At 41.8% G+C, this 26740-nt stretch overlaps 3 protein-coding genes across 7 annotated transcripts; 2 read left to right on the top strand and 1 right to left on the bottom strand.

Annotated features, from left to right (window-relative positions):
* Positions 1-51: 51 nt before the first annotated feature.
* On the bottom strand, positions 52-8945 carry lhcgr (luteinizing hormone/choriogonadotropin receptor). Of its 4 annotated transcripts, none has more exons than XR_005079473.1 (12): positions 8432-8945; positions 6752-6823; positions 4832-4906; positions 4657-4731; positions 4401-4475; positions 4228-4305; positions 4076-4144; positions 3895-3969; positions 3328-3513; positions 3035-3103; positions 1642-2916; positions 52-1554 (listed from the first exon to the last, which is right to left on the bottom strand). XR_005079473.1 is itself a non-coding variant. In XM_037124860.1 (11 exons), the coding sequence occupies exons 1-11, from the start codon at positions 8602-8604 to the stop codon at positions 1701-1703; spliced, it is 2163 nt and encodes a 720-aa protein (XP_036980755.1). In that variant the 5' UTR covers positions 8605-8945; the 3' UTR covers positions 52-1700. The 4 variants fall into 4 exon arrangements, 1 of the variants encoding a protein (XP_036980755.1); XR_005079474.1 differs by having other exon boundaries at positions 6587-6823; positions 8432-8487; XR_005079475.1 differs by having other exon boundaries at positions 6748-6823; positions 8432-8447.
* A 1774-nt stretch (positions 8946-10719) lies between these two features.
* Positions 10720-21924, top strand: sft2d1 (SFT2 domain containing 1). Of its 2 annotated transcripts, XM_037123685.1 has the most exons (8): positions 10751-11040; positions 11743-11829; positions 12949-13031; positions 15714-15795; positions 16068-16103; positions 16197-16255; positions 18569-18598; positions 21049-21924. In XM_037123685.1, exons 1-8 carry the CDS (start codon positions 10975-10977, stop codon positions 21086-21088), a joined length of 483 nt encoding a protein of 160 aa, XP_036979580.1. In that variant the 5' UTR covers positions 10751-10974; the 3' UTR covers positions 21089-21924. The 2 variants fall into 2 exon arrangements, with proteins under 2 accessions (XP_036979581.1, XP_036979580.1); XM_037123686.1 differs by lacking the exon at positions 11743-11829 and having other exon boundaries at positions 10720-11040; positions 21049-21164.
* Positions 21925-23424: 1500 nt separating this feature from the next.
* prr18 (proline rich 18) lies at positions 23425-26609 on the top strand. The gene has a single exon (XM_037123684.1). It carries the CDS (start codon positions 24588-24590, stop codon positions 25350-25352), a length of 765 nt encoding a protein of 254 aa, XP_036979579.1. The 5' UTR covers positions 23425-24587; the 3' UTR covers positions 25353-26609.
* Positions 26610-26740: the final 131 nt, after the last annotated feature.

Raw genomic sequence — 26740 nt, forward strand, 5'->3', positions numbered from 1 at the left:
AACAGACACATGAAGCTACAAAGAACAAACTCGAAGAATTCAACATGAGTATTTTCCTGTTTTGTTTTTATTTCTTCTTTTCTTTTTATTTGAGACAGAACGTTATCATACCTTACAGATATTATTTTATTATGTTACCATAGCCTAAGCACTATGTACATATAGAATACACACACACACACACACACACACACACACACACACACACAACAGTAAGTGATCTCTTTTATTCTGAGTCAGCTAACACAATCTCCAAAAGCCTTAGAGGGAAAAACTAAATCCCTGGTGGTGTAGTTCCCAGCTGGGAGAGCGCTGTGTTCCCAACGGCTCCACCGTGTGGTCAACTGCTCAGCTTTCCACACAACCTGTGGCTGATCTGTAAATTCAGACAAACTTGTTCACAGCCAACCTCAGAGTAAAACAAATGTTGTATTTAACATCAGCTAATACCAAGTCTGAGATGAAGTGACAGTGTTTTCATTGAGACAGCAGCTTGCAGATGAAGGCAGGATGAAGGCGACCACGCAGGTTCACCACGCTAGTCCAGTCAGTAGCTGGAGCATTTTAAGGACCTCTTGTCCATTTAGCTCATCCAAATATTAAACTGGGATTGAGAGCTCATAGCTGAGGGTCCATCAAGGTCCACTGAGCCACAGCTCTCTTCTGAAGATTTCTGCCATAGGGCTTTTACACAGGAGACATTTTGACATGTGATACCATGCAGGGGGCCATAATCTGACGTCAACTTTGGAGGGGCCAATAACATGACATTTTCTCAAGCAGTTCCAGAGGGGGACACAAGTGTAACGCTAACGTACATTCTCCAACCCCAGGTGTTGCCGTGACTGGCTAGCAAATGTTAGCTACCTGCCAGTGTCCTTTGCAATGATTGGTATAGTTTAAGAAATCTCCTTTGTTTGAACAACATACTGTAGGTCAACAACCAGTAACAGAGTCAGCTTGCAAACTTTGAAATGAAGTAGTTGTGTTGACAGTGATATTATGGGGAGGTCGTATCTGGCTTTTTCCATTTATGACCGGTCATCATGGGTGAGAACCAGAGAGAAGTGACATTTTGGTTGGAAAATGAGCTGAGACGACTTTTTGGGTGCCCTATGCAAACTGTTGTAATCCAGACAAGAGTCCAATCAACTGTCCTATTCAACCAGTGCCAGGGGGAACCTGGAGGCCAGGCTGATGTCCCCCCCCCATCACAACCCCCGGACCGCCTCTGACCAGCCTCCTATTCCTACCAACGTAAGGGACAAACAGGACAGGATTCAAGATTTGGTACAACCGTTCATGATTCACGTCCTTGTGCAACCGCATAGGCTGCATAAAAAAAGAAATGGCAATGAAAATTCATTTTTTGAAGCTCTTGATGAGCTCTTTCTACTGCCAAAAAGGGCGTGTGCAATTCCTTAACCAGTCCAGAGTATAATAGATTTTAAAAATACGCAATACTGAGGACACTCGGGACAATGTCTGGCCAGTTTTGTTTTGGCTATCACGTAAAGTGGGTCAAATGTCACTTTTGCCCCTCCTTCCCGCCTCCTGTAAAACAAAAGGAATATTCATAGGGTTAGACTCATAGTGTGTCATCAATTTCCTCCAAATCCAGCGTGAGTCATTTTTACTCACTTTCTCTTGTCCAGTCTCATAAACAGTCTAAACAAGTTTTGCATGGCTTTAGTTTTATCTCAGGTGAGCTCCCGCTCCTCTTTCAGGTGACGGCTCTGCCCTTCAATCGCAGCCAGCCGCACTCCCGTCCCTGATCCTTTATAACTTGACCCAAAGTTGATTGCATTTTCCCCACGGTGAGCCTTCATGCGATAAACACTGGCCTTGCTTTTACAGCAGCCCAATGCACTCATGAGCTGATACGCATCCTTTCTGAAAGCCTTGGTGAAGATAGCGTAAAGGAAGGGATTGGCACAGGAGTTGATGGGGAAGAAGAGCACGAGCAGGATCTTGGAGTTAGTGACTGTGATCAGGGGGACCTTGAACGCAGCAGAGATGGCGAAGAAGGAGATGGGAGCCATGCAGAGGAAATCGGTGAAGATGAGCACAGCCATGCGCTTCGCCATCTTGGTGTCGGCGCTTCTTCTCGGGACCTCGGGGTTCTTTACAGCCAGGTAGATCAGCACGTAACAAACACACACAACAATGAAGGCGCCCACGTTGAAGAGCAGGATAATGATGATGAAGGTCTGAGCCAGAGGAGTCTCTATGTCCATGGGAAGGCACATGCTGACTTTGGAGTAACTGCTCACGCCAACCAGAGGCAGCATCCCCATCCCCAGGCATATCAGCCAACCGGCCGCCATTATGCTTGCTGCCTGTGTGAGTAACAGGTGGCGCTCTACCTGCAGAGCGTTGGTGATGGTGTGCCAGCGCTCCAGAGTGATGGCGGAGAGCGTGTAGACTGACAGCTCCCCGCCAAACACAGACAGGAAGCCGGCAGCGCTGCAGCCGGGCCCTGTCTGCCACTCAATAGCATGCTGACTGTAGTGGCCGTGCGTTCGCAAGTCTACCGTGGCGATCATCAGGAGGTAGATCCCAATGCAGAGGTCTGCAAAAGCCAGGTGGCACATGAAGAAGCGGGGCACCGTCAGCTTGTTGCGGCTGGTGAAGGAGACCAGGAGGACTGTCAGGTTCCCCATGATGGCCAGGATGTTGATGAACCAAATGGCCACTCTGAGGAAACTGAAACCTGCGATGTCCTCGCATGGATTGAAGGCGTCTGCTTCAGGCGTGCAAAGCAAAGTAGGCCGTGTCTGACAGAAGTCCAGTTCTGGATAGTGGAAATTCACGTCCCCAAAGCTCTCATCGTCCACAAACAGATCAGCATCTGAAAAAAGATTCAAATCCTTGGGTAGAGTCCCTTCTGCTGAGCCTCCAATCACACGCTGAACCCTGTTCACAAAGAAGAAGGAGAAGAGTTCTGCTTAATGGGCTGACACGACAAGTAACGCAGGCCTTCATGAAGTCGAGTCAAACTATTTTCTAGCTGGAGCAGGAAAACATGTTTTACCTTGCTGTGGAGTCACTCTCATCACAGGATGTAGAGCCATTATTCCATGCAGGATTAATGGTAAAGTCCCTGCATTAAGGGAAGGAGATCATGTGAATGTCACTGGTCTTAAGTTGAAGGCAGTCTTGTACACTGTGATAACAAGTTAGAAAATTCTCTGAATAAGATTTTGCTTGTGGTGCGCATTACTATTAGCGTAGTTACTGAGAACTAGAGGAGCAGTGGGTCACAGCTTACTGATCCATTAACCAATGTATCCTTGCTTAGCCTGGAAAATGCGCAGTGTCAGTCACCTGTGGGTGCTCCAGCTCAGCAGCGCACAACAGTGGCTGTTGTAGGTGAGGTGGGCCTCTCGAAGGCTCCACAGCCCCTGCAGAGGAGGCAGACTCTTCAAGGCGTATGCCGACTGAGCGAACAGCACCAGGACTGACTCCAGTCCCTGCGCTGGTAACTTCTTGAGAGCTGTCGCAGACACGTCCCTGTAAAGTGACACAGACGGCAGTGTGACTGCGCGGGGTTGTAAAGGCCTCTTTTGTGACCGATGTGCTAGTTGTTTTCTGCCTCAGAGCATTAAGTTAGTCAATCTTTAATCAGTCCGCTTATTCATGCAAGTATCAGCAGTAAAATGCAATATTGTATGTATATGCATATGAGAGGTCATTTCACTCAGTGGTGGAAAGAAAAGCTATTACAGGGATACGTGTTCTGTTGTTTACCATTTCTCAAGTCTCCACACAGAATTCAAACAATTCATTTATCAAGACATGATAACAAGGCTACAACTGAACAATCAGTTCAACAAACATCCTCCGTAAATGTTGCATTATGAGACTTTCTGGAGGTTTAAAAACACTACTTACAAGACCTCTGGGCCTGTGGCTCCTTTGAACGCGTCTCTGTGGATCCTCCTGAGGTTTCGATTATTCTTTAAAACCCTAAAATCATAAAACGCAGAATGATGGAGCAAAAAGGCAAAACGTCATCAGAGGAAGAAACTCATCTTACATCTCTCAGACAGAAGTAGGAAATGTTGGGAAATACAGCTTATCTATCTTTGTCCCGTTGAAGGTGTGGTCATGTATCTCTCTGATGCCGTTGTTGTACAGGTTCCTGCAATTGGTTGCAAGATTGTAGAATTACCATTTATTAAGTGACAGCGTGAAGCAGTTAAAGGAACATCTCGCTTCACTTACATTGTGATGTACTCTTTTGTCAGTCCGATGAAAGCGTTCGGAGGAATCTCCAGTAGATACAGGTTGTCATAGATATCCCTGTAATAATGTTACAGTTCACGTGTTCATGGTGATTTGCCTTTTTTTTGTTTATTTGTCATAAATCTTTAAACCTTTACTAAAGCTGTACTCACAATATAAATTCGGGTTCAAGAGAATAAATGGACGTAATATCAGGAAAGACTGTTATCCCAGTGTTCGAGATGCTCCTGTCAATGCAAAGAAGAGCACGTGTCATTGTGTGATGCGTTTTGTGACTTTGAATGCCAACCCAATGAAAAAAAATATGACATAGCATAGACGCTTTATCTGGTTATTGCTCAAACATATCCGATTTCTGTTTAAACAGAAGAAAAATACATTCAAATTGTGTATTTTGAGGTGCCTCACAGGTAACGCAGCTTGGGAAGGTTGTTGAACGTCCCTCTGCCAATGCGCATCAGACTCCTTGTGTTCTGGATCGAGCTGCCAAACAACATGAAACATCAGCGTGAGCTCAACTACTGTGACTATTTATCATTAAGCTCACTGTTACTATTCAAATAGTCACTGAAAGAACACTCACATTTCTGAGAGGTTGAGAAGGTTATTGAACGCTAACGTCTCGATGGTTTCCAGGGTGACGCTCTGAGCGATGTCACTGAGCACAGAGCAGAGACAAAACAATGGCGTCCATCCCAGGAAGATGTACGTGTAACTTTTTGTCAGGGTACACATTTTTACCATATAGTTGCTTACCAGCGTGCGTGTTAGTAACATATCGGCTATTTTCAATCATTAAAATGAAATATTCTGCATGACCATATCCTACAACTACAGGCCCATTAAAGCAATATCATGTGGAAAGTAGTAAAGTAAGTAAAGTGGAGTAAACATGTATGTAACGCTGTGATCCCACCCTCTCACTGACCTTACACAGTGCAGAAACAAGTGATGGGGGGGCGAAGTGGCTGAGACAGAGACACTGTTCACACTATTATGAGACACTATGCAATAAAAATAAGTGCTGACGCTGTTATTTTAAGATTGAAAAAGCAGTAACCTCCTAATTACTACGTACTGATTGAAGGAAGTTGTTGTCACAGGTGTCATTCACACTGAGGACGCTGGCGACTGTTGACACATTTTTAGTTAATCTGATTAACCCAGGTGAGAAAGGAAAAAAGCTGTGCGTTGAAGTATTTAATGATGCTCGATCGAGGAGAGCATGCCCGCTCTGCATGACACTTCTTGCCCTGTGACTGTTTAAGCCTCTACCGAATACTCGGAATCATGCGCACCCAAGTCACAGAGCCTTCGATGGGAGAATATGCAGTTTGGTCTCTCATGGAGACGGTGGATCTCTCGTGTGAGATATAGTGAAGGTTCAGATGTTGGAGGGACAGAATGTGACCTTGGTTGTCTGGGAGGCAGCACCTTATCTGTACAGCTGCTCGAAACAATCCTCCACTCTGAGTCCGCACACACTGAAGCCTGTGACCCGGACACAGTTATAGATTGCACACACATATATGACTAGGAATCTACGAGACTTAACATGTGGAAATTCCATCAAGACGACCATAATCTACAACTAACAGGGCATTAAAGGCTTCCCACAGTTTCTGAGTGTGACATATCCGTTGTTGAGCACCTGAGACGGAGACCTATTACAAAGACACTGTACCATCAAAATGATTTTCAAGCTGTTATTTTAAGGACAAAAAGTTACAGAATGTTGCTCTAACTTAGGGGTTTCCTTCAATAACCTCCTAACACTGCTTATTGTGTTTAAGAAAGTAGTTGTAATGGGGATCCTTCACACTGGCGGCACTGGAGATATGCCCAAACCATGTTTTCGTGTGGACAATTTGTAATTTTACTGTAAACTATACTATACATTGCCTAAAACAACACCACTGATTGCTGTTCATGAATATGCTTTGCTTAATATTGGCCCCACAAGGTGTTAGTATAACACAAGAATACTCATTCTTCCTTAGTAACACTTCATAAATTCTTATGTAGCAAAAAAAAAAAAAAGAACAAATAGTGTCCAAAAAACTCAAAATTGATTTCTTTGAGTTAAATAATTGAGTTATTTCTTCGTAGCCTATAAGGGAAGAACATGGTCATGCACAATCAAGCGTTAATACTGACTTGAGAGAGAGAGACAGTGTGCTACTAATATGGATGCTAGAGGACAACCGCAGTAGCTGAGGATTAATTTCTGTTTCTGTGAATGGGCCATGCCCTGAAACATGATCCACATGGAGATTTATTAATGTAGCATAGCCACAGAAACACCACAGAGGCAGGGATAAAACAATTCGATTCTTACCTAGTGTAAACATTAGGGAGTTGGCAATACATGCAGTTCATTTTTCATTTGTGCTCCTGATTGCTATTGATGGAATCTACTTTGACTGCAGCCATACATTTAGTGATATCCTATATTTTAGCCTGTTTCAGCCAGAGTTTTTCCGTAGAAGCTGATGATACCTACATCCTCTGGACTCCTTTCAACCCCTCAAAAGAATGGCTTGAAATCGTGCGCAGAGGCAAGTGATAGAGAAACCTGAAAGAAAAGAACACAGAGAAGCACATTTTATTTGTTTGTAGTCAAAGACATCTTAAAGGTGACAAAACCTAAAGTGTCTTATACCACAGGAGTTTTAATATGTATGCAGTGGAGGGCATTTTAGTGCTGAAACCAAAGCTCTTTGACTAAAATTTAGACTGCAAAAAATGTTATGACTTCCAGGTTAAGTTTCAACTCATCTAGTCATGCCCATCATTTCTCTCCGAGGATAAACTTGTGGTTTCTCGCTGTTTTTAACAATGGCTGTACATTTTCCATCCAACTGATCATCTCCAGCAGCAGACTGTGTGTTCAGATTATTTTATTAACGACTAAAAACACTTACAGTCAATAATACAGTCAGTTATACCATTTTACAAAAAATGTGTGTGTTGGTCTCGTTTGATACATGCAAGATGCTGCTGGCCTTCATGGACACTTATCAGGAGAGACTCAAGGCTCTGTGATTAACTGGAGGAGAGGTCAAGATTCCCGACCTTCAAGGCCTTGAGGGGATTTAGTGAACTCTCACATGGAGCTCTAATGGCCAAAAAGACTCTGAGGACCTCGAGGATGCACAGTGCACTTGACCGTGTGGGATCAAGCTGACATTCTCTTCCCAGGTAATTAATTTGCACCCATGCAGGGCCATGTAGAGCTGTGCTCTACTTTGGCTAAATGAGGTAAAAGACAAACATAAACACTGAGCAGAAACTGGGTTGTTTCAGCAGGCATGTCTGTAGGCGTGTCCATATTTTTTATTCTAATATCATTACAACTATTATGAGGTTTTCAATTACCACAGTTTTATTATAAGAAACTTACAACACAGTTAAGTCTAGTGACTCCCCTGCGTGTTGGTAGCAGACAAGGTTACATGTAAAAAATGTTTTGGACAAAATGCATAAATGAGAGATTCCAAAATGTTTTAACTCCAAACAGAGATGTGCCACAGACTTCATCTGATAGGATTTCTGTTAACTCTCTCTGCAAAACCTCTTGTCAGTGCGGTGATACCAGGACACCTCCAACACAATAGTCACCCGCGTAGTAACTGTGCTAAATGCTGGAGTAGATGGAGGTTTTTTTGTCTGGCATTTTTTTTCTCAATTATACGATTGAAACTGACACCAGGTTGAGTTTATAGATGGCAAAACGTCTGTACCATCAGTAACACACCAATGTGTCAACACTTGACCAATACGTGCTTGGAAAAGTAAGCTAAAGTATAGCAAGAGTGATTCAACTGCCAGCATGATGAGAGACAAACAGGAATACATCTTTGAATAAAATAAGTTATATTCATTGTAGCAGCCCTGCATTGACTTAAATCTAAGCGCATCTGAACGTGTAGCCGAGCGAGTGCGTTACAGATGGACCCTGGATCTGTGCGTAAATACGCACGACTCAGCCTAAGTAAGGATATGTTAGCATGAAGAGACACATGCAAATGAAAACTATCTGTTATAAATATGGTTTGAAATGTATCAAAATTCACAGGCTGGCCGATCAGTCATCCACCAGGACCGACCACTCTGCTTCAGACACATCAGAAGTATCAGTCTCATCCAGACGCGCGTCTCCATATCAGTCGTGTTAACTTACAGCCTTTTATCTCTGTGCTCCATCGTCTGCGCTGATCCTTGTGTCACATTGTTGCACCTGATAGTGTTGGCAAAACAGCGGCAGATCCGCGGGCAGACGAAACCCGAGGTGCTCTTCCATTCACAGGAGATTAAAACAGTCAGGAACATGAGCAGTGGCGGCGCCGTCCTCATCGCTGTTGTGTGCAGTAGAACACGGGGGTGTCCGCTGACTGCTCCGCGTCTGGATATGTGGCCCCTCACTCAGAGTCCCGTTTTCTGAAAGTGCAGCAGATCATCTTCCTTCATCGGTGTAGACCGGATCTCACACCAGACACTCACTTCTTATCAAGTGTGTGTCGAGGAGTCAGCTGAGCTTTATGTTGTACTCACAACAGTCAGGCGCATCTGATGAAGTCAGACGTTGTTCATTGGACATTTGGAGGTAGAATACTTAACAATAAGGACTGGTTTAACATGACGGGATCTGTTAAGCCAGCCTTAAAAAGGGGGAGAAGGTTTAAAGGAGAAGTTCACTAAAAAATCTTGAATAAGTTGATCACTCAGTCCCGTAGTTTCATAGTTTCATAGTCCTCAAAGCATTTCTGGAGCTTGATGGCGAAACAGTGTTGGAGTATTTTCCTAAAAAGCTGAAGTAGGTGGGGACTTGTTTTAAAAACAAAACATAAAATGGCTTCATGCAGCTCATCTGGTGTAATCCAAGTCCCAGCAGCCCCAGTGAAGCTGCAGCAGTGAAGACTCTGGCTTACAAAATGGTGTAAAGAATGTTTTTTCAAATCAATCAATTTGATCTCTGGGCTTCTTACTCAATTACACAAGCCAAGCTGTATGGAACCATTTCATGTATGTTTTCTGTCCCTATCTACTTCAGTTGTTTTGGAGGAGGCTGCAAAACTGTTTTGCTGTGAAGATCCAGAAATGTTTTGTGGCCTACAAAATGCGGGGTGAGCATGAACTTTTTTCGGCAGATTATCCCTTAAGAGACATTTAACTTAGTGACCAATACATACACCAGCCCAATCACCACGAATGAGAAGAGTCAGAACACAGAAGAAAGGGAGTGAGCTCTATCAAATTCTCCCCGTAAATGCCACATCCAAGGGTGTAATGTTTGCATGTTCCATGCGTGCTGGGATTTAACTTTGACTTTGGCATTGTCTTTTGAAACACCGCGTTCTTTATGTGTTCCAGGATTATCTCTCTGCTGTGTCTGAGAGTGGAAGCTTTCCATTTTGCTTACATACAGAAACTGTTTGACTTTTTCTGTAAATGATCCAGGTGTCAGAAGACATGTTATAGTTTGGTCATCTGCTTCGTGCCTCAAACTACACATCATCCTTGATTGTCAGAGTCGATTGTTGTGATTTCAGTGCCACCCTCTCCTTCTGATTGCATTTTCCAACTCGTGTGTCTGTAATTTCGGGCTACTTACAGATAATTAAAATCGCTGCTGGTTTACACATAAATAGACAAGTCAATGACTCTGTTCCTCAGGGGGCCAATGTGACCCAAAGTCAAAAGCCTGCCATAACTGTATCTCGTTTGGTGCCAGTTATGTTCCTGCTAAAGGAAAGGAGACTTGCCTCGACACATCAAAATGAAATCATGGCACTTGAGTCTACAGGACTGATGCATTTCTAACAGGAATGATAACACATGTATGACAGTTAAAATGTGGTCTTTGGACACATTTTTAGAAATAGTCTGATCCATACATAAACATTTTGAAAATAGAAATACATCAATGAGTTTATTGAAGGGTCTGTACATTTTTTTTTTTTTACCAAAAGTCATTAAATAAATCTGTTTGACCGCTACTATCTTTTGTGGGGGATTTTTTTTTAAAGCTAAAGCTATGCATGGAATCCGGCAAAACACTGTCTGCACATGATAGGCTTGAAAAACTGCCAAGCATGGTCATTCCAGGAGAACACACTGTACTGGCGGTGCCAACTGTTTGCTGCCTTGTAGCTGCATCTCCGCTGGAGGGCAACAAAGTCACAGAAAAGCAACAAAGGGGAGGATTCATCCGTGGTCCAAGTAATACTGTATATTTGTAATAAATAAACCAAAAAAAGTAAGGTTAGGGTAAATTAAATGTAAGTGATTTTGCTTTGATTTTCACAAGTGTATTCTTGGCATATATTCCTACTCCTTTTAATTAAATGTAGTCTAATGGACAGACAGCCAATCATATCCCGAATGCCATCACATAGGTACGCAATTAATTCTGTAGTTTCCGACAGCACGGGAAGGCAGCAACAGGGGGGAAGTGGGCTTGGCGAAGTTGCCTTCACGAGCTGATTCACGGTCAGTTTTTGAAACACCTCCCCGGCCAATGGGCCCGACACTAACTGCGAATTAACCGACTCTGAGTCAGCAGGCACAGAGAGCACCGTTCAGGAAGCCAGGAAGTCAAAAACTTAACCACTACTGCGATAAGAACTTCTGGTGGACACACACACAGCAGACGTACAGTCAGGAATAAAGAAATACAAACTTTACTTTTGTTCGCATCACTGCGTTGCAAGCTAGCTTCCAGCGATGGACAAGCTTCGTCGTGTGTTAAGCGGCCAAGAGGAAAATGAGGAGTTGGGTCTCACTGCACAGGTACCGACTGTATGACAGTATGCGCTGCTAATGCTAATGCTGTATAAACGGCTAAAATGCAATAATTAAAGCATAGCCCTGTGTTACTTTTGATTCCTGTTTGTGACCGAGCCCGCGTTACCGCTCAGGTACCTGCTATTAATGTGTATTTACTTTCTTTGAGTTGACTTTCAGTTTTGCTAATAGCAGCAGATATCGGTGAAAATGTCAGTTGATGCTAGGCTAGGTTGACGTTAGCTCTGTTAGCACCCCGAAGACGGTAGCTAGGCAGTTTGGTTGTCATGTGTCAAGCTAATCGGTGTGTTTTTAGCCCCGTTTAAAGCTAGCCTAGCTAGCATGATTTTTTTTAAAAAAAAATTTTATCAGCATTTCAAACATTTGTATTGTTTGTTTATTTATACTTTCCCCCCACGCATTCATGAGGAGGAGGAAATGAGGTAAGTTGCCTACTTGAAGACTGTTTTTGAACTTAATAAAGTTTTACTCTGCTAGTGGTGGTTTTAGTGTTCATTTGCATAAGATCAGTTTACTGTGCAATGTCCTGTCACTGCGCTGTGAGTGTTTGTGTTGTAATACAATACTGCAGCTGGGTGTTATTTGCGTGGCTTAAGCCAACATTATTAAATCATCAGTAGGAAGCCTGTGGCTCACTCGGCAGGTCATTAGGTTTGTCTTGTGACATCCTCCCATTGTTCCCACCAGGTCCTTGATGCCACCTCTCTCAGCTACAGCACCAGGGTGAAGTGGTTCGTCATATGCTTTGCTGCAGGCATCCTGTGCTCAATACTCGTGAGTCTCCCTGCCTTTTATGTTGAAAAGGCAGCGTTAATGTTCCGTCTGACCTTATACAGACATCAGGAATGCAGAAAAATGCAGAGAGCACATAACGCTGTTAATGGAGTTCGCAATGGTCCATGTTTGTAGTCACAATAAAACACTCAAGTTGTTAACATGGCTTGGCAGGACGGATCCGTGTCCTCCTGCGCTTGCAGATTGTGCTTAGTTAACACATAAAGCTTGCTTGATTTGAGGAAGGAACTTAAGTTTTTGTTTCGTAGTGTAGTTTGCAGTCAAAATGACAGGAGGTCTTGTCACAAGAAGCCCTTGCTGAATAGCACTTTGAAGCCTCTGCATAGTCATACTTCACACTGACTAAGTATGAACACAACCTCAAACTATAGGCAGGCCTGGGTGGTGAAATTCACAGAGGTCAGGAGATTTCTGTGCACTTGTCAACAAACAACACATAATGCCTCTTTTATTCATACACTGTTAAATGCTCAAAGTGGGAGACCCACATTCCTTTTTCAGACAATGTTTAATATATGCTCCCTTTATGAGTTGGGGTGAATTTCCAAACCACCACATAAAACACTTCTTTAAGTTGTTATTTGCCTGTAGTTGAATGTGGATTATTGTACTACCCAGGCAGTGATTTTTAACATTTATATTTAGTATTTTGACACTAGGGGGAGCCCATTATGTTTCAGTAAATAAAGGATAAACCTCATAACTCCTTGTTGTTTTGTATTTTTTTCAAGAAAGACACCTATGATTTCAGACTTCTTTAAGTTCAGGATTCACTCAGCTACTTGTTATGACTATTTTCCCTCCCACTTGGAAACCTTGCAGGACATGTTTTTGGAAATTGCAATCATATTGGCTTTCTTTGTAACTTAAACACCCAAACCAGCAGTGACATGCTCTCTAGTTTGCGCTGCAGTTTGAAGTCATGTCACAACACTGTGTATGTGCTGTCCAATACCGATTTATAGTTAATAATACACATTTCGTAGCATTAAGACAATGATTTATCCAATATATATTGTGCACCTCTACTTTAATGTTGGTCAAAGTGTGGTGACATTATTCTGTGTTGCTGATGGAAAGTATGTTACTGTTTTACAGGGTTCAGCACTGCTGTTTCTTCCAAATGGAATCAAGCTTTTTGCCGTCTTCTACACACTAGGGAATATCGCAGCTCTTTCCAGGTAAGAGGCTACATCTATCAATTAAGCAATCCAAGAATTGTAAAGTCTCTACATATTTTTCTTACAAGTATGATTGCCAAGTGTAAAAAGCAAATGACAATGCATTGGGCTCATACCATTCTCAAACCATTCTTTCCTTGGTGACTGCCTGACATGCTGTCATCATTAGCACGCAACACATCTCACTAGAAAGCTTATTGATGATAAACAGTGGTGACTACTGGCTCTGGTCCAGACCACAGGATTATAGCTAAAATGATAATCTCCATTATTTAATCAGATTAACATAATTATACAATATTTTCCATGCTACTTCCATTTAAATGAATCGAAATCTGTCTTTATAATCACATTGTACTTACATTCCCAGTTCCAAAAGTCAGGTGTATGTGTAACAAGGTACTGCACTATTTGATGCAACTGAGCAGGCACTCTTAATAGGAAAGGGTTAAATTGCTCGTACTAGAGTTCATTTAATTGTGATCTAGATCCTAATGCTGTTTAATTCTGTCACAATGTCACATGAAAAGTCAGAAGGAAATGATAATTGATAGATAAACGACGGTCAGCAGGAATATTTTGTTGGATTTGCTGGTTTTCTCTTACAGTAGAGTAGATGTTGGTGTTTGCTTTCATGTTATTATTTTCCAAGTATTCATAAACAAGGTCTGCTTCCTTGTGACCAGCGCCATACTGAAAAAATCAATGTGTTATTACAGGTTATGTCACACAGGCTTTCTTTGTGCATTGTTTCAAGCCAAGCAAACCTTAACTTGTAATGTAGCTCAATACAGTAAGTTTTACATTTCAAATCAGTCAAGATAGATTAAGCCAGTATTCGTAGGGTGTGGTTGTGTCCTCTAATAATGCTTCTACACTTACATATAGACTCTTTCATATCCTTACTGTATAGTTCTGAATATCTTAGTAAGATTAAAATGTTATCTTTACTAGATATCAGTGGCCCTCTGTATTTTACTACATTATGGATGATTAAATATTTGATCATCCAAGGTCTTAACATAATCATGATGTCTCTGACTTCTTTGACAGACAGTGAACCATTGATATGAGGGGTGTTTTTCAGACAGGGCAGACAGGCAGTCTCTATTTCAGGTATCATGTGTCTGGAGGGTTTAGATGTGTCAAGAAACTGGGTCGTCTTCTGCTTTCATAGCCCAGGTTACTGATCCAAACCAAGATGGTGTATTGTTATTCTAAAGATCTTACAAATCAATTTTTCATCTGTGTGTCACTTTGAGTCCAAGAAGATTACACAGAGAAGATTTGTTTCTCCATCTAACCCACAGTAGTGGAAGAATATTTCAAAAACATTTGGCATGTAAAGGATGTCTTTCCTCATTTTTAATGTTTTGTGACAAGAAAAAAAATAGCTTTAAATCAAACTTTAACTCCTAACTTTCACTGTTACTGAAGAGTTAATTTCAGACAGTTTCTCTAGACAATCAAGCATTAGTTAGTATCAGTAATGGGATTAACGATGCTGTCATCCTTAACCATAATCAGCTGTAGCAGTGTGTGCATGGACATCATTAGTGTCTCTGTCATATTGAGCAGTTAAAAAAAAGGCTCCATCTTTCTGAGCAGACCAGTATAGAGAGCCTGCGTCAACTCAGACTACTCTGGTGTCTCATCTAACAGATGTGACGCTCCACAGACTCGCTCAACCCACTCAGCACTGCCGAGCCGAGAGCTGCGTGCCTCGTCAGCTGGGGAAAGCCTTTGTCTTGTTACATTTACTGACGTCACACATGCATCATGTAGGAGGTTTTAAATGTGTCATCGTAGTGTCGGGCATGAAATATTAAGCTGCTAAGAATTGCAACATATAGTGTAAACTTGATTATTGTGTGCACACAATGCTGGTGCCGCTCAGAAGAGATTTGTTTGTGTACACTGTATGTACATGCATATGAAGACTATTGTGACATTCACGTCACCCATATCGTTTTTGAAGTATCCTTCTTTTTAGCTGCCATTATAACACTGACTTGATCATAATAAGAATAGGTGATAAGGCTAAATTTCAATGATGTATTACTCATCCCAGTATTACTACCAATACATTTTTTCATACCAGTAGTTTGTATTTTAGTTTAATAAATTTAATAAGCACTTATATATATATATATATATATATATATATATATATATATATATATATATATATATATATATATATATATATATATATATATATATATATATATATAATGATGTTTTGTGTATGTATGTACATTGTTTAATCGATTAAGGATAAATCATTAACATCCGTAATCCAAATCATTGCATATTTATGGAGGAGTAACACATTTTTGTTTTTTTTCTCTCCGTGAAAGGCACTGGGATGATGTTTTTTGTTTATAATTTTCAAATATGTTAACTAAAGGAAAAACGACTGTCTTGGATACATGGTAAAATGATGATAACTAGCAACAGTACATCATTACCATGTCATGACCAGAGAGATTTAGATATGTCTGATGTCAACAGATTTTCCCGGTATAATCCAATAATTACCAGTTAACATAAACCCTGCAGAGGAAACTATCACACCTTATTTGGAAATGAACATAATCACAATGATCTCATTGATTTAAGATTTTAAACAACAGGTTTATATACATTTGGACAAATGTTTCTTTCTTGTTCATTTTAAAGCACCTGCTTCCTAATGGGACCACTAAAACAGCTGAAGCGCATGTTTGAACCAACACGACTGATAGCCACCATTGTCATGCTGGTAAATACTGTCTTTTGATATTTTGGATTTTGTGTCAATACACTGTTGTATCTGCTTTCACCAACTCTGGGGGGTGTAAAAGGTCCCCAGATTAAGTAACTTATGTAGAAAACTAATTTCAACTTGACACTAAGTATGTTTTCTGTTGAAAGATAAAGTAATGTTTCTTGGATAGAATCTAGCATTTCCCATGCAACGCTGTAAGAAATTAGGTGTCTGGTGGAAAACATCCCTCTGCCAACAAGATAACCATTCCTTTCTTCTTCCACCAGCTCTGCCTTGTCTTAACGCTCTGTGCAGTGTTTTGGGTAAGTAGATAATGCATCATTTTAAAGCCACTTGCATCCCTTTTTGTTTTACTTTTCAACAGTCAGAATAATCATTTTCTGTTTATTTTACAGTGGCATAAAAAAGGCCTGGCTATCATCTTCTGTATTATGCAGTTTTTGGCAATGACATGGTAAGTGTGACCTGACAGTCTCAGCCATCTCTCTACTGTAGTATGGTTGGTAATTAATTTACTCACCAGTCACTCACACCCACGCAGATGGGGCCATCTGTCCATGATGGAGAACTTTTCCCCAGCTGCTTTAGCTTGCATTAAATGTCCGAGAGTATAGATAATCACACTGCTGATGCTTTAATCTGACATTCTGCTGTTGACAAGTGCATGGTTCAATCTATAAATGGTTAAACTTAAAGGCACTATCAGTGTCACAATTCACATTAAACCACACTATATCTTATGTTACAAAGCCATGATCAGATTGATTGGCCCTAGTTTCCTCAGCTGGCATTGACATCAGCTTGTTCAGTGGGTCATGTTGTGGTAGGTAGGTTTTCAGTGATCCTAGGTCAGAATATTTTTGGCCTGTAGAGGAGGTGGTGGTGCCGCCAGGATCAGTGCAGACCTACTTAGGCACAGACAGGTATTTCCTCCTGTGTTGTTTATATACAAACCAAGTCGCTGCCAGCTGTCGCGTGGGTCACAACTACTATTACAGTCACAGGTGAATGGACCAGTTAGAATAAAGGAGACTTCTGGGTGCTGATTTAGTTTGATAAGTTGTTTAAAAGTATATAGAATAAAGATTTAAGCAATTAAAATGTCATCACATCACCTTTAGGCTTCAGGAAATTGTGATCGAAAATTTTGACTGTTTGCTGACATTATTTAACTACTAAATGAATTGATAAAAGATATTAGACTGAATTGATAATGTGAAAAATTGTGTATTGGAGCTCTGTTTACCTTTAATATGTCTTATATGTGGCTTTATGAATCTTACAGATAACTCAGACTAGCTGATAGAGAAAAGAGCACAGATAGTAATGAGGTCAGCAGGGTTAAGTTCCTTCACAGTAGTGAATAATCAGACCTGTGAGTGATGTGTGTGGGCATGTCAGAACTTGTATGTTCATTAATTTGAACATATTTGCACAGCAGTAACAAAAGACTTTGAGCGTGTAAATGTGCATGCAAACAAAAACCCCCGGCAGCCGGGAGGGTACAGACCATATCAGCGCATCACTGAGCAGGACTGTGTCAGCCTCCTAACTACATTTTAGCACCCACATGTAGTACATTCACTTCCGCTCTGCCTGCGTTCTCAGAGCCATCACCATGACGACTACAAGTCACACATCCCGAGCTCATTCTTAACAGACTGGGGGGCATAGTGCACTCCCACGCAGGAGCTCAGACGTCTGTGTGAAGGTGGTTCTGTTATTATAGACACACACACACACACTTGCGGAGGAGGGCAAAGTCCAGTCCTCTGGCTGACTTCAGGGAAATGACCATATGACACTGTAGCACTGCACGCTGACACTGCGTCACTATAGATCATGGCAGGCAGTGGGAGGTTTAATATTAAAACAGCACAGACAACTTTTACTGAACTTGTTTGCTGAGTTCACTTTTTTACACTAGACATTCAGAACATGCACTTTAAAATGTGTACAGTACAAGAGTTTCATGCTAACTGCTGGCCATATAAGATGGTGGTCATGCTCAAACTTTGGCTGCAGTTAATCATTCAACTGAGGTACTAGATTCCTCACATACCTGGAATATATGAAGTGTTTGATCAGGGACTTTCCAGAACTAAACTTCCACTGTAATCACTTCCAGCACAGGGTATCATGTTTTTGTTGTACTTGATGTTTGGCTACCAATCTGTCTGGAGTCATTAGTGTAAAGATTAAAGTGTAATTCATTCACAATCACATTTAGTTAATCCCCTTGCTACGCGACATCAAAGAGCCTTCAGTCCAGTGATTACAACTTGGAGCATTTAAACACTTATTTCACATTTTGGCGTGCTACTCATCAGGGAGCTATTATTACGCCACCATGATGTCCTAAAGCCATGTTGTGTTCCTTCCTTCTGGTGTTTGTTTATGCTTTTAAGCTCTTCGACATCACATCAAAACAAACCAGTGACTCTCAGACAGGATCATTAAAACACACTGGATTTTACATTGACGTAAATGCCTTTAGTCATTCACTGGTACCCAGTACATGAGATTAAATTACAGGAAAATGGTGAAACTAAAACATTTCTTTTTCTTCTTTTAAATATTGATTGATACTGATGTGGCCATACAGCGTTCTAAACAAAATCCATTACAGGGAAACATCACATTCATGATATTATATGAATGAAAACTAATGATTATGGGTTTTTTTTTCTTTCTTCAGCTGATGTGTTAGGTTGACAGTCTCAGCCTTGTTCCATCATCCTGATTTCTGTGTATCTTTCTGTTTCAGGTATAGCATCTCTTACATTCCATTCGCCAGGTAAGACAGTGCAGTGATCTTTTTTAACATTTTGTCTGTGTTGGGTTTGGATTGATGTGTGTCTTTCCATTATGATATTTTCAACTGTATGCTTAATAGTTCAAGTTGCACTTTTATTTTGTCAGTTACAATGTGATTCCAGTACCTGAATTTTTCTATACTGATACCAAAGCTCTTTTTTTCTTGAATATTGTTGGCATTAGTATTATTGTTGGTGATGGTTTTGTGTGTGAGGTTACATGAGGCTGGAGTAAACCACACAACACTACTTATTAAAAGAGCAAAACACATTAAAAAAAATGAATTTGAAATCAAATACCTATGTGGGCAAGGATATGTTGAGTTAGCTGGCTTGTACAAGCTCACTCAATTGCAGACTACCGGTCATTTTGCATTAAGGCTGATGATTAAATACATCTAAATCATAGAAACATCCGCTCTACATGGATCTGTGACGTCATTTACAGTTACCATTTATATCTCAACAACGCCCTGTCTACAGATGTCTACTGCACTGCCACACACGACAAATACTGAGCGACCCTTCAATGAAAACATGTTTTCATTTTCCCTAAACTCTGTTTGCCTCCACCATATGGCTGTAATCCCCCCCACGACTAGTGCAGGCACTTTTAGTGGCCAACAAATGGCAGCTTATTGTCTCACACTGCTCTGTGCTCTTGCCCTTTTGTGACATTATTTGCTTTATCCATTATATCTAAGTGAAATCATTTCTTGAATAATGCTCTTTCTGCCAGATTTGCCCTAATATTTCTCTCCTATAGCTTGTGATGAGCTTATCTTAAGCTCTAAAGGGTTAGAGCACAAATGTTGATTAGATCTAGACATAAATAAGGTGTGGAAAAAAAATCTAGCACCCACATGATGGTCTGTTGCACAGGTTTGCTTGCTTTAATGTAGATTAAGCCTTGAAGCCTTGAAATCGCAGTAGAGAACAGTAAATGAAAGGGAATTCTCCCTTTAACTCAGATGTTCTCTTCTCAATGTGTCCCATATGGTTGGTGCGCCACCTCAGTGCTTTCCCTAAGCTAAGCATGAGGTGTGATGTTGTTTTGTCAGTCCAGCTGTAAGTACGGTTATGTCTCTTTTGGTGAGAGGTCCAGAGCCCCCGTGCAGCCCCCCCACTAAGTGCCTTGTGTGTTTGGGCAACCCTATAATCCGTCCTGACAGCTGAGGGACGTCCTATAGCCACCCCGAGTTCCCCCTCCCCCAACACAAATGCTAACAACAATACGAAGCTGAGACAAAGACCTTACTCCCGTGCCACCCTTCCAAAAACCAAATTCCTTCAGAGAAATGCTAATTTGATGGGTAGGTGTTGGAATGAAATCCTCCTTGAGTCATACTTATTTATTTGTTATTCCTTTGTTATTATACATTTTTTGTCAACACATTATTGTTCTTTCTCCTTAAGCTTCTTACTTTAATCCATTTTTCATTTAATTTAGATTTGATCATTTAGCTCTGTTGTTTGCCCTGTTGTCACAAAGCAGCAGCATATTTTGATCACAGACATTTATCCCTCTGGTTGACACATTAAAAAGCATTAGACTGCGGTCTCTTCCTATTCCTGTCTGTGGTCAAATAAACTGTGGTAGCTGGCCAGTCACAACACCACATGGCCAGTGGACTTGATCCTTTAATGTGTTTTACCTTGTTGCCTATTTATAACCCCTCACGCCTGCCGAGCAAGGTGCTAAAACCTGCTGCATGTGCACTTCCCACAGTGCTTTTGAGCTACTGTTGCTCTGATATTTAATCAGAAATGTGAGGAAAGTCTCTGAGACTCATCATTTATTCATGAAGGTTTTTGGGGGAAAGCAGAAATAGCATCAAGACTATCTATCTATATATATATATATATATATATATATATATATATATATTTGATGCATCAGAGGGATGAACAAGAGCATCTAAAGGAGCAAGTCTCCAGTCTGTCCACCGACCTCCTCTCCTCCCTCTCAGACTGCTTATGATCCCCCCTTCTCCTTTTAACCTTGACGCCTTTCACACCTCCTCCACGGAAAATTTGACTGAGGGCCCCAGGCGAAGTCTGCATAGCAACACACCGATGGCAAGAGCAATAGCCATGTGAGGGGAGCAGGCGAAGACCGATCCGTGGTAACCATGGCGATCGCTCGTATTGCATCATCCCTCAACACAGAGTACCTGGAGTAAGAGGGAGCCCTCATCTCTCTGAGCATGTGGTGCTTCCCCGCCAAAACACGCTCACTTATTCATGACGAGCCACACCCAAATCGTTGTAACAAAGGATGAAAGTGCTTTTATTTTGTCGCTTTTAATTCTGTACGCATGACAGAATTTCTAGCTCCACTGTATTTATGTTTTCCTGGATCCCCTTTTTATGACCTTTTCTTTATTTGTCGTTTCTCACACATTTCTTTCTGCTTGTTCATTCTCTACAGGGATGCTGTGATGAAATGCTTCACAACCTGTCTGAGTTAGGACTCATTACTCCAAGATTTCATGTGAAGACTGGTCCCAATATGCAAACTGCAATAACAGTTCCTTTGTAAAATATACATCTGTGTTGTTTATACACTATACCTGCAGGTTTTTACTATGGCTTTTTCATACTGTGAATTCTTGCTTTTTAAGTCTAGCTGCCAGTCTCTGACTATAATCAGATTATAACACTTTTCTTTTTCCTTTGATGTGTTCAACATGAGTGCCTTTAATGCTTAATATATTTAAAGATGTTCCTATATTTTCAGAGGATTTTATACCATTGAAGTGCAGGGAAATAATTTTGACTTTGCTATACATTATTCTTTGCAATAACAAGTGCCTTAACATCCTTAACATCACACACACACACACACACACACACACACACACACACACACACACACACACACACAAAGAGATCTGTTGACATAGTGACCAACCAAACATATTTACATCTTAAACAGTGTGAGATTCCATTTTTTCTTCTGGATGTTTAAATTGTGTTTTGACTTCTCATTAAAACACGCTGTCTTTCTGTATCTGTATGAGGCACTGATGTATAAAGAGGCTCTCGGATGCGCTTTAATGTTTATTTATGATTATTCTCCCTCAGGCGATTGAGTCATTACTTCGCTGATGATGCACTGGGATGTATGATGTCGACCACACTTATGAGCGTTTTCCAGTTAAAGAGATTTAAAAAGGAAAAAACAAGAAGAAAAAGAAAAAAAGCAGCCTCTGTCTAGTCTGATAGACTTCAACATGTATTTGAGCACACCTGCCCCCCCTTAGGCTCATCAAATTACATTAAAATTGTCTCTCCTTTGTAGATTTGATTTCCTGCCAGATGCAGCAACGACCCAGTTAATTACGCTTTTCTGAGCATTGGGCTTTTGACGTGACCTAATAACCCAGTATAGCTCGCACAGGGTTCCCTATGTTGCTTCAGCATGATGGCATAGCCTTTGAGGATGCGGTTGTCATGACAACCTCCTCTGGAAGAATCATAACCTCAGCCCTCCCCCCATGTGTGGTGCAGATGTTCACATTATCCTGATGAGGAGGTGTGTTTTTTTATATTATAAAACACCTTGAAATGACAACCAGCCATTGATCTTTCTCCAGATTTTGTTTTAAAGTGAAAATGATGGATTTAGAACACTTTATATTCAATCTGAATGAGCTATTATTAGCCACATATAGAAGTCTCCGTTTCACTGTGTAGTCGCTCGTCGTTTAACAAACATGCCTTCAGGTTTTTCTTTCTGCTTGATGCTACTAAAAAAAAACAGCACTTCCTGTTGTGCAGCCCCCACATAGTTTCATTAGACGCTTGTATAACGTGGTCGTGGATTAGCATGGACAAAATCTCCCCTCAGTACTACTTGTTCAACTAACTTGGCAGAGACCCAGCAAATCCTTGAGCGATTAATCTTCAGGGGCAAAAATAATTCTGTCGAGTGAAGGGAGCCGGGTTGTTTTTGTGATCGGTTTTCTTTGCCCGCTGTTATTTTTTGGGGGGGATTACGGTGAAGTTTTAAGATGAAGGGGGAAGCGCGCTGACCCCGGCAATCTGCTAGTCTCCCAACTGTTTCCTCATTACATCTAATCCATTGTTATGTCAGAGGAGAGGGATCCCATGCCACGACAAGCACTGAAATGAAATGAGCCTGTGTGTCCTCTGCAGCTTAATGATCCAGCTCATCTTGTGAAAATGAATAAATATCTTGGCTTGTGTTGTCGCGGGTAATATAATTGCCTTCTTTTTATTTTAATTCCAAGGATGACTCAGACCGTTGGCTGGAATTTATTATTGGTTTTGGTGAAGGACTCCATTAAAATATTCAGCTAAAGAAACACAACTTTGGTGTCGTTGTACTGAAATTCAAACACAAAAACAAGTATTTGACTTAATGTAATACGCATTTCCTGTGTTGAAGTGATTCATTTGTAGGCCGTGGTTTTGAAAATGTGCGTAGACTCAAATTCCACATATCGATGTGTTAATCACCAGAGCGGCTGAATAACATTTGTTTAAAGACTCTGTGGCAAAATGTTTCCTCAGGCAATATCAAATAAACAGTCTAAAAACTATAAATTTGGAAGCAAGTATTGATTTCCTCTTACATGCTACACTGAGGGAAACCGAATCGCATTGAGTCAATTGTAGAGCTGTCTGGCTGAAAGTGCAGATAACAGCAGAAAGGAAGAGAAATCAATACTGGAGACTATTTGTATATTCCCCCAGATGTCTTTCATGGGCTTACATGTCTGAAAGAACAACAATGGACCATGTACACACATCAGTTAATTGACATTCGAGACTTTATTGACTGACTGAAGGGGATAAAATCCGACTGTATTGTGACAGTGACATGTTTTGTTTTGTTAGTTCAAGGACAGTCAGGGTTATCTTACGACCCTGAATAAGACTTTTACATTTAAGGAGGTTAAAGGCCTTTTTATTACCGTACTTTCACAATGCCAGGTGGTGGTGGTGTTAGAACTGGCTACGGTGCTCCAAAAGGTGTGACCACAGTTTGAGTCTGTGTTTCAGCGGTTGTAAATGTGGATCTATGAGGCATTTTTGCCAAGGCACCATGACACATTAACAGTCATGTTTGTGGCAACAGAACAAGTATGTTAAGCTAAAAACACGATGTTTTCCGAACCACAACCAAGTATTTTATTTTTGTGCCTAAACTTAACCCGACCCTAGCGCAACATCGTCTCAAGATAGAAATAGAAAATGTAAAGAGGCATTGCACTTAAATCTATCAGTGGTTCGGCAGAAACGTGCTTAGTTAACATTTCTCCTGGCTATAGAGTTGGTTAGCATGCAAACTCCGGTACATCTCTGTACCACAACTAGGCCTACAGAGATGTGTTCCACACGTCATGACTCATCTCTTCATTTTCTGGTGATAACATTTGTTAATGTTTCTAATGTTAAAATGTTTACATATTACACCTTTAAATGTCTATGTTCAATCTTAAAAATAAGGAACAAAAAGAAAAGAGTCTAATTGAAAATCATACAATTTTCCTCAGATTCTTTATATTTTTCAGGCTAGTTATCTATGAAACAGTTTGATAAGAGGTGTGTGAGGTGTTCCGGTGACCAGCAGAGAGGGAGGCGCTGTGAGGACGGAGAGGGGGACCGTGAAGTGGATGCGGCTCATCGCCTGAGGAAGTTATTGGAAACGGTGAAATGACATCACCACAGTGTTTTCGTGGCTTTGTTTGGCGCTCCTCCTGGCCACGCCCCTCCGCCGGCTCCATCATAAAGCGGCCGGGCCGTGCGTGTGTGTGAACCAGTTGAACTCTCAGTGTGGCCAACAGGTGCACCACCGCCTCCCCTGCACCTCGCTGCTGGATAATGCCCTCAGAGCGCCGCTCGTCGCTTTGCGCAGGGCTCCCTCGTCTGCACTTTGGACACTTGCGCGTTTTTATATCCTGATCTCTTCCAGACGCAAACATACACATACATACAAAAATGCCTTTTCCGCCAATCAGCCTCCATCAGCGGATCTCCTCTCCTGGCAGGGATCTATTCGGGAAAAAGAAAGCCAACGGAGTGCCTCCTCAGACCACTGAGCTCCCCAGCAAATCCGGCAGAGATAAAGCCGGCTCCGAGAAGGAGAAGCAGTCCATTTCCTGGGCATCCGCGAATTTGCGGAATCTGGGACGAAAACAGGAGAAGAGCAAAAGCCCAACTCAGAAGGCGGGCGGCGACCAGGAGACCCAGGGAAAATGCTCCTGGCTGTCGGTGCCCAAACCTCAGGACTCATCGGAGGGAGTCAGGCGCTCCAGCTCCATGGACTCCGCCAGACACCTCCAAGGCAAAGAGGACGCGAAGAAGGAGATCCAGTTCACCCTCAGCCTCACCCCCGAAGCCATCCTTGTCATCCAAAAACGGAATCTAGAGAAACAGATGATGGCGAAGCAGCAGAAGTGCTGCGCCTCCGCGGACTTTCGGCACAGGCGAGTTTTCCCATCCAAGAAGGCGCACGGAGGCTCCAAGGGCTGCGCGCCCGTCGCCAAGGTGGAGAACGCCGAGCCGGACATCACCGCCATCGTTAAGATCTCGCTTTTGAACGATCAGTACAAGTACGACGACGTGGAGTACGAGGAGGAGGACGGGGACGTGGACGAGACGGTCGTGAGGAAATGTAAAGAGTGGCTGAAAGGGGTCGAGAACGCGGCCGCTCTGGGGAAAGTCGACAAACTTTCTGCACTCCCGCACCTTAAAGGCTGCTGACACCTGACTCCCGAGCTTTTCATTCACCCACAGGCTGACAGCAGAGGCGGAGGACTCGTGAGGAGGGTGCAGGCCTGCTGCCGTGGCATCTTTTGAATTTTGAAGTCTTGTGAAGTAGAAACGCACTTGTCTAAAGGAATGTGAATGGAAGCGTCGACTCAAACAGACACTTTGGTTGGGGAAGTTAAAAGTCATTTCTGTATTGCACCGGGGTGATAGAACAATGACAGAACTGACATGCAGCCCCTTCAGCAAGAATCTGATTTTTAAGTCTCTCTGGCGGCTCACGGGGACGACGCTTTGCGAGTTCAATGCCTAACCAGTGTTTTTGTTTGAAATGAATACCTTAATATCCTCGTCCTTTTGCACATGGTTTTTTGTTTTCAGTGGACTGGCAGTTTTGCCTAAAAAAGGGGACGCGAAACCGTTTCCTTTGTGCCGGAGAACAATACAACAACAGGGCTTCATGTGCGCCTGCTGCTGAAACCAAACTGGACTGTTTATGTTTCCTCTCATCAGAGGGTTATATCCTTTGTAGGGATCTATCAGTGATGTACAGTATTTAATATGGACTGAATATTTGTACTGTTGAAATGTTTTTTTTTTTCTTTTCTCAGCTGATGATTTTATGCCACTTGAAGTAAAAAAAGAAAGATGCATTTGGTTTTTTTTTTTTTAAATTATGCAATTGTCACTGAGCCTTCTAAATCTTCCACAAGCTGATTTTGCGTTGTGCCTCTTGAATAATTCTGTTACATGATGCTGATGTTGAAAATCCTTCCCCAGACGGTGTTTTTTAAAAGGGCCCTTTTGTTGCTACTGTAGCTACCTTGGGCTGTTTGGGCATTAGTGATCTTCTAAGCTCCTTAGATTTCCCACTAAGCAGGGTTGACCAGTGTGCCGGAGGGCCCAGGTGCTCGACCCCCCCCCCAGGAAATCACCTCCAGTCTGCTTCACTTTGGTTGAATCAAACAGCACAATACATATGTGCAACCAGAGGCAGTTTTAGGACCCGAATCTGGGAGATACTTTCACCAAATGTGCCAAAACTGTGTGATTTCCATCCAAAGCATTCCCAGTCTGAAATGAGAGCTTAATCTTTACATTCCCATACTCATGTGGCCTCAACTGAGCCACAAAGAAGCATGTTTTTTTTTATTATATAAGTGGGAATGAACCACTGGGACAAAGAGCTGGTCAGGGGCCAATCAAGGGCTGAGAGACAAACCAGAACATGACTGTTTTCTGCAAAAAAAAACCAACCTAACATAACAAACATTATAATAAAGGAAAATTTAAGCCATAAAGATACTTTTGGCTTCTTTGTTGGGTCCCTCTAGTCGCTTTCGTTTTTTATTACATCAATCATTAAACCAGTCAAAGGGAAA

Source organism: Acanthopagrus latus, chromosome 15, assembly GCF_904848185.1.
Source record: "Acanthopagrus latus isolate v.2019 chromosome 15, fAcaLat1.1, whole genome shotgun sequence".
In the NCBI taxonomy this organism is placed as follows: domain Eukaryota; kingdom Metazoa; phylum Chordata; class Actinopteri; order Spariformes; family Sparidae; genus Acanthopagrus; species Acanthopagrus latus.